The sequence below is a fragment of the Podarcis cretensis genome (genome assembly GCF_951804945.1).
Source record: "Podarcis cretensis genome assembly, chromosome: 6".
Taxonomy (NCBI): Eukaryota; Metazoa; Chordata; class Lepidosauria; order Squamata; family Lacertidae; genus Podarcis; species Podarcis cretensis.
In genome coordinates, this window is record NC_137175.1 from 33,370,461 (window position 1) to 33,378,830 (window position 8,370).

Genomic DNA, 8,370 nt, shown 5'->3' on the forward strand with positions numbered 1-8,370 from the left:
GTGCTTCTGTTCGCATTTTGCTTCAGAAAGCGCAAATTTGGCAAATTCAGTTTGAAATGCAAATTGGATCAAATTTCTCCACCATCCCTCATGGCAAGCAAAGGGAGTGGAAGAGGTGTTAGCCCAGACTACCCCATTCATACCAGTTCCATTCCACTCGGCAGATGCTCTTTTAAGCCTGTGCTCTGCCTCAGGAAACTTCAAGTGGTTGAGGCCCACCCTTTGTGCACAGCTTGCTCTTGTTTAACCTATTAAATATATCCTGCCAGGTGTCAGGTGTGTGCATATGGCCTGGCTTGTTGGCTGTCTCAGCTTGTGGATTTTCAGACACTTGAGTCTTGTGGTGCCACTGGTATAGCAGGAACGTTTGCACACTGCCCTCTGCAGGCAAAAATTAGCATTATAGTATGGAAGTAAATAAAATATATGAAACTGTTGTCTAAAACAGGAGGCTACAAGCAGCAGTAAGCCTGGAGCTCAAGTGCCGTTCCTTCTCTCTCTTCCCTGGTGTAGCTACAAGGAGATAAGAAACATTTAAGCTAATTGGATTCTCTCACTGTGTCCAAACTCATGGGGACTCTGGTTTGTTTAAACTAACTGAGAACGAATCTGGATAATAATTCACTGTTTGATATCTTGGTCTATTTGAACAAGCCTTAGTTCTCCCGAGTTCATATGTAACGTAGAACTCAAGCCCAAGACTTGCTGCTCCTTGTGCACATAATGTAAAATCATAGTTTAGTGTTACATTCAAAAAGGGCATTTAGGTTGAATTCTAGGGCAGTAATTTTAGTTGATCATAATGATACCTCTTCATTGAGTAGCTGGAGATAGTGTGTGGGGGAAACGGGGAGTGTTTTTTTGCTAAGCCTATGATACAAAATGCACCCACTCCTGTCTCCATAGATGAACATAGTCATCCTGCCATGTCTTGCTTTCTTCCTCACAGCATATTGAGCTAACACGGCCTCTGGACTCTCACTTGGAACACGTGGAATTTCAGGCCCTCTTTCAGTGCCTCAGTCCCGAGAAGATCCTCCAGATATTTGCCTCTGCAGTGCTGGAACGACGGATAGTATTCCTGGCCGAGGAACTCAGGTGAATTTCTTGGCTTCAGTCTAGTCCGAAAACTAATTGCGCTTCAGCCCCACTGAAATCAGTGGGATGACTTTGTTGCTTGTACTGTCAGGAAGTGTAGTGATTATTCAGAATTTATTTCCCTGTTGGCGTAGATTGGAGTGGAGGATGACTGAATGTGGCCCATCTAGCCACTTTGTTTGGCCCTCTCTACTGGCGTGAAATGAAAGTAATGAAATAAGGGTATTTGTGCGCCATGTTCAATAGATTCCTGCCTGGTGCACACCTAACCTTTCTGAGTGTTTCTCAGTACAGTGGTACCTCGGGTTACATACGCTTCAGGTTACAGACGCTTCAGGTTACGGACTCCGCTAACCCAGAAATAGTACCTCGGGTTAAGAACTTTGCTTCAGGATGAGAACAGAAATCGCGCAGCGGCGCAGCAGCAGGAGGCCCCATTAGCTAAAGTGGTGCTTCAGATTAAGAACAGTTTCAGGTTAAGAACGGACCTCCAGAACGAATTAAGTACGTAACCAGAGGTACCACTGTAATAATCTCATCAGCATTATGACTCCCTTTTCAGCTCCCTTTCCAAGTGCATCCATGCAGCTGCAGCTCTTCTTTACCCCTTCACCTGGGCCCATACATACATCCCGGTGGTTCCAGAGCAGCTTCTTAGCACCGTCTGCTGCCCCACCCCCTTCATGGTTGGGATCCAGAAGCGCTACCTAGATGAGGTTCAGGAGCAACCCATGGAAGAGGTACTGTCCTTCATGTCTCTGAGTAAGGGGAAAGTGGCACTGAATGGCAGGAGAGCAAAACATGACTCTGTATTTGGGGCTATCACAGCACCCAAGATGGGCATTCGTGGTGTCCACCTATGTCCTCCTGCTGGCAAGGCTGCTATTCTTCATCACTTTCACCTTCATATCCAGTTCCATGTCATCTTAAAGGCTTGGCATGGTCATTTGGCTCTCATAAAATCAATGTTGGTTGTTTCATCCAACTACAATATGCCTAGATTTTTTCCCCGTGCAAATATTTCACTTTGGCTCCTGGTTTAATTTAATGATGGTGTCAGTTTACACCTTTTGGCCTGACTCAAACCCCTCAAAGGAACTTTCATCAAAACCCTGAAATAAACCAAAGAAACCCAAAACAACAAAATCCTCAAGGACTCCTCTCCATATGAACTGGTCCGTATCCTCTGGTCTTCATCAGATGCCTTTCCCCATGTGCCTTGCCAGTAGTAGGTACAGAGTGTGGCCACAGAAGAATGGTCTTTTCAGTGGTGCCCCCAGTGCAGTCTGTAGGATACTCTACTTGGGGAGATGTGCCTGACACCGTCTTTGTCAGTCTTTAGGTGCCAGGCTGAGACTTTTTTGTGTGCTCAAGCTTTTGATAATTAATTTGCCTTTTACAGTGCTGTTCATATTTTAGTGGGTTGGGTAGGACTTATAATATTCTACTGAATGTCTGTTTCATATATTTTCTATTGTCCATTGTTCCACACTTTTCTGGTTTTGAACTGCTTTTATTTGTTGTATTTATAGATTGTCAAGTTGCTTTGGGACTTTTTATTTTGTATAAGTGACTAATCAATGCAGATAATAAAAATTAAAACTCCCATGATTACTGGGCATCAGAACCCACAATGTCAGTGAGTGTTTTGGCACAACTTGGTTGAAGCCACTGCCTTCTGAATCCCCTGCATTCTTCCAGCCCTCCAATTTTGAACATTCTCTGGATAGTTTGCTCATTCTTAAAGTAGTTCTGGATAAATAAAGCTGGATCTTATTTTATTTTTACCTTTTTAGGTGCTCCTTGTTGATCTGTGCAAAGGAAATTTCTTAAAATTGGTAAGTTCAACCCAAATCCAACATTATCCTTGGGTATCCTCTGTCTTTTATGTCAATAAGAGTTTTATGTTTTACCCATGGTTTCTTCTCCCTCCAAATAAACTTAGACAGATCTTTTTGCCAATCTTTCAGACATCGTGTATTGGAATTGTTTGGAATAGAAAAAGCATTTTAACCGAACTCAGACCTGCCTAGCCTCCAAAACATTACTAGACCATGTGCTTTCAGACAATACCCTGGGATCATTTAGACAGTCTTCACTCTGCCAGGCTAGGCCAGTATAATCTGATGACAAATCCAGCTCTCAGGTTGTCATGCTACCTGTTTCTTGGTTTCTTCGTGAGATAATCTTTCTGTTCTCCTCTCTGATACCACGGGATGGCTCCTGTTGATAACTAATGAGAGACTGCATATCCATCCTGTCAGATGCTGTTGCAGTTGCTCGAGAGTAACCAGGCAGGACTCCGAACTGTCTTTTACAGGCTTTATTTGGGTGCAAACTATTTACAGTGAAGAGTGTCATAAGTTCATGTCTGGCTCAAACGCTAGCAGAATCCGGGAGTGGTCTGTTCTTGTACCTCCCCCAACATAAACGTTTCGTCACCCCTAGCCTTTTCCGCCCCTCCCTGCGCCTCAAGCTACTGCGCATGATGGGCGTTGGCAGGGGCTTGCTTCCCTCCTCTCCAGCTTGCTCAGGCACGGTGTTAAGGCTCTTTCTAGCATACTCTGGTCCTTGCACATCTTCTCCACTGGAGGTGGGGCTTTCCTCCTCGCCAGAAGAGGAACTGCTTCGCAAGATTTTCGGAGGCTTTCTGTAACACAGTTCCCCCTCTTATCTCTCACCTCTGCGCTGATGGCAGTTCCCTGACACATATAAATTACATCTGACTGTACGTTGTGCAGAATGTGTCTTGAGGGAGCTAGTGGCAAGACGTTATTTATAGCCCTGCAGACCTGAAAGTGCCATCAGAAAGGGGTTATTTTGAGTGGCAGCCCCTTGTCCTCACATCTGCTGCTTTTCAGTGGCCGGCTGTTGTCTAAACTTCCCTGTTCATAATTCTGCAGGTTGGTGACGAAGAAGAGATTTTGCCTGCCAAGCTACAAAGCGAGATGCTGTCCTCCCTGCCCACGATGAACAACAACGTACAAAGTAAGCCTGCCTGTCTCCGTCTCCCTTTATATACATAAAACAGAGCTATTTGAGAAATGTGATGAGGGAAGGGCTCCAAAATAGCTGTCCTTGGACAGATGAGCTCAGATAGGAGATCCTTCTTTCCAAAGATGGAGGAGACGATTTTGCATCTCTAGCTCTTCCTGCCATTATAGATTATATGCAAGCTAGTGATGCAGGTAGATCTTCCCTTTGGAGCCCTATGTTTCCATGGCAACAGCTCCTTAGCAGTTTAATGCTAGGGGATTGGGTTTTATGACTTAAGGACGCCACAGTTAATTGATGAGTTAATACGCCATACTGCCTCCACTGTGTGTAAGTGGTAGACATTTCCTCATTAAGAAAATGAGTATGCAGAGCTTTAAAGCTCTTTGATTAAAGGGGCTGTGAGAGTCAAGAGTACCTATGTTCACGTGAATTCTTCATAATCCCTATTAGAGATTAATGTCTGAGAACTCTGAAGAACTCAGCAAGGATGAGTAATGACTGTTCCGTGGGGTCTGTGTATTTGTATATGTCACCAAGCTTCGTCTATTAATCTGCAAGACCCTTAACAGCTTGAGCCCAGGATATCTTAAGGACCGCCTGATCCCTTATATCCCTGCCCAATCGCTGAGATCGTCAGGGAGTCTGTGTTGTTTGTTCCCCATGGCTCAGAAATATAGCTTGTAACCAGAAATAGGGCACTCTGTGTTGTGGGTCCAAACCTGTGGAACTCCCACCTAATTGAGATTAGGCAGGTGCCGTCCATGCTTATCTTCGGGTACACAACAAAGACTTCCTTATTCTAGCAGGCATTTTAAGGCGGCCTTCAGCTTTATGGTGTCTCTTTACTGTTTTATTCTCTGCATGGTTTATTTTTATGTACACCTCTTAGAAATGCTAATGATTAAGAGGTATATAAACGCAATCAATAATAAATGGGCACATATTGAACCATTTGTGTGCATCCATGTTAAGTATTGGCTAACTCTCTCCATGCAAGAAAACACACAAGAGAGGCAGAGAGGCAGGCAGACAAAAAGGCCGTCTGGTCCTGTATTGGGAAAGGAGCAACATTTGTTCTAGACCTGAACTGTACATTATCTCATTTTCTCTCCCTGCCCCCAAGCATCTGAGGAACTCAACACGCGTGTTTCAGACGCCTTTGTGCAGTTTTTCGTCAAAACAATTGGCCACTATCCGGCACACATCAAATGGGGCAAGAATGGTCAGGGCAGCTTCCAGGAGAGGTCGTTCTGCAAGGCCCTCACCTCCAAGACCAGTCGCAAGTTTCTGAAAAAGTTTGTGAAGACGCAGATGTTCTCCTTATTTATTCAAGAAGCAGAAAGGAACAAGAAGAGTGTTGAAGGTAAGTGAAACCATTCTTCCTTTAAACAGTCCTTATAAATATAGTTTGAATATGAGGACTCGCATTTCAGGCTGAATAAATTGGGAGTTTCTTTCTCACAACCATAATCCATACATAATTAGTTATTGCAGTTGAGAGCTAGGTGCAGAGGGTGTGTGTGTGTGCATTTCCCACTGAGAAATCATCCAAGTCTGTATGCTGTAAAAATGAGTATTATGCCCACCAGTGTTCTTCTGATAGCTGGATCCCCTGCAACAAATAAATACCGTATTTTTTGCTCTATAAGACTCTCTTTTTCCCTCCTAAAAAGTAAAGGGAAATGTGTGTGCGTCTTATGGAGCGAATGCAGGCTGCGCAGCTATCCCAGAAGGCAGAACAGCAAGAGGGATTGCTGCTTTCACTGCGCAGCGATCCCTCTTGTTGTTCTGGCTTCTGAGATTCAGAATATTATTATTTTTGTTTCCCTCCAAAAACTAGGTGCGTCTTATGGTCTGGTGCGTCTTATAGAGCGAAAAATACGGTAATTGCTGCACACCTGTTGTGGAACTCATCTACCCAGATTTCGCTGAACATTTAGGTTTCTGGGTCCTAGTACCCCAATCCCCTTGTTCTTGGGGTTTACTGCCCCATTGATTCACTGCTCTTCACCCCCAGACAGAACTGCTGCCTGTCAACGTAGACAGCATTTAGATGGATCTTAAGGCAACTTCCTATGTTCCTAACATTTTACTGCAATGTGGAAGCGGATGACAAGATCCTTTAGGTGGGGAAATCCATACGTAGTGATTGGTGCATTTTGTTTCTTATTCACAGGATATTTTCAGAAGAGATTAAATGAATATGAAGAACAAAAGAAGCAAAGGAGACTCTCCTGAATTTGGGCTCTCAGGATTGTTCACCAGCAGATGGACAGGTCTGTGCCTAAATTGCCTGTTTGGACCAAGATAACTTCCTAGGAGGAAGAACATCATTGGATACGCTGGTTCTCATGAGAGGCCAGCTTGGCTTCAAGCTCTACTTTTTAATCTTCTCTTCCTTTTCAAGACTGGCACTACAGAGCTTTTCTATTACATAGTTAAAGTTTGGCTGCATTTAACAGCCCAGCTTGGAAGTAGGACTGAAGTTCTTTAATAAAATGGCAGCATAAAACTCAAATGAACCAAGTGATCATCTTGGTCAAAACAGGACTCTAGAAATTCAGTCAAATGAAGGAGATGTGGGGTGGTTAATAATGACAAAGATTGTATAGCAAGTGATGAGAAAAATTATATTAATTGGAAACGTTTCTGTTCTCATTAAATGGTTTCCAAATCAATGGTTTCATGCAGTGTTTGCTTCTAATGGCATCCTTTTGTTGGAATCAAATTTCTGTTTTTCATTGCTCTTATTTCCATTTTTGTAAAGTTGTGTTTCTGCACTCAGCCAGGTAGCAATGGCTCTACTTGGTCCATATATTTTTCTTAAGGGGAAAAAACGTATTGAATTTCCCTTCTTACCTAGGGCTTTTGGCCCTTAGTTTAAAGGATTTCTAAGTATTTGGTGGGGCAGGATCTGCAGGACTTGTCTTTTATTTGTATAAATGGATTTGTTTTGTTTAGACTTTCATGACTGTGGTCATTGTCATTGGTTTTAGTGTTTGCATTGTGTTTGTAAATTGCTTTGTCATTTTTATGAGTAAAGCAACTAAATAATAATAATAATACTCAAGGGGTGTGGTGGCAAGTAGTAGCATGCAAAGGAATGAAAGGATGGTTCTCAAACTGATTTGAAAGGAATTGAAAAATAGAAAATGTGGAAGTGAGACAGGGATTTAAAAAGCAACCTTCATGCTATCTCATATTGACACCATGAAGGGGAATAAGCAACCTAATCCTGTTGAACCACACAATAGAGAGGTGCTAGTTCAAAGCATCCTTTTCTTTTTTAAAGGGACCCTTTCACCTGGCACATAAAACATGAATTATAAATTCAGGTTGGCATGTGATTGAGCTGGAGATTGTTCCAATGGGAACAGTAGAGCCGCTGAATGCTATTTGAAGGACTATGGCAGCTTACCCATACAATGAGGTCAACGGATAGCAAAGGCTGCTGTGATGTGACACCATAAGTTAACAAATACTGAAACGTTTTAAATCAAAAAAGTTACATTTTCCCAGCTGGCCTGGTATTTTAAGGTTTCAATGAATTCCAGTTAACTCTTGTTTTAGAACATCTGCAGATTCCTACACTGTTTATTCTAAGACTTGCCTTTGTATTTTAAATATCTGTTTTCTTTTTAGAGACAAATATATTGAGAATCGACTTCTAAAACTTCAGTCCTTAATCACTAACTTGTAGACTTTGAGTATAACAGTTAAATCTTCTTTGAGGAAGTGCTTCTCATGTACAAAGGTAGGGATTAAACCACTTTGAAAGGCAGCATACCAACCCATTTAACTATAGGTGGAACAACTGGAAGTGCTATTGCAGTTTGTCTTACCTGACTTCTGTGTTCAGTTGCTATGGACTCAATTGTTGCTGTGAAATGCAATGCACTATATTCACAATGCTACTGGAACCTACATAATCTCAGCTGTGAAGTGTGTGCCTCACTCTTTAGGTTCCACAATGGTTTTCATCTAAATTCTTGTTCATATAGGACAAAAGGGCAATGGGGAAAGGTGGCAATCTGCCACATGAACCAAAGGGAAAGGCTGCTGGTGCCTGCTTCATTTGAACTCAGGGACTAGTCAACCAGCAGATGCACCCTTAGAAGCATTGGTGACAACAATTGACAGCTCTGCCAAAAGCTCTCTTTGTTCCTACTCCAGCTATATATTCAGTCCAGCATTCACCTTCTAGTGCCGAGGCTCAGTCACAAGAATATATTCTTTTGAACTATCTACTTACTTCAGAGGGTATCTCTTCCTGAA

General features: G+C 42.7%; 1 protein-coding gene across 2 annotated transcripts in view; it reads left to right on the plus strand.

Annotated features, from left to right (window-relative positions):
* DENND2D (DENN domain containing 2D) overlaps window positions 1-6,773 on the plus strand; it is a 32,527-nt gene extending 25,754 nt beyond the window's left edge. For both annotated transcript variants that reach the window (XM_079979596.1, XM_079979595.1), the window contains exons 7-12: window positions 950-1,098; window positions 1,661-1,838; window positions 2,895-2,936; window positions 4,002-4,086; window positions 5,219-5,458; window positions 6,272-6,773. In XM_079979596.1, the coding sequence (XP_079835722.1) occupies window positions 950-1,098; window positions 1,661-1,838; window positions 2,895-2,936; window positions 4,002-4,086; window positions 5,219-5,458; window positions 6,272-6,333 (756 nt within the window). In that variant the 3' untranslated portion in view covers window positions 6,334-6,773. The remainder of the gene's footprint in view (window positions 1-949; window positions 1,099-1,660; window positions 1,839-2,894; window positions 2,937-4,001; window positions 4,087-5,218; window positions 5,459-6,271) is intronic.
* Window positions 6,774-8,370: the final 1,597 nt, after the last annotated feature.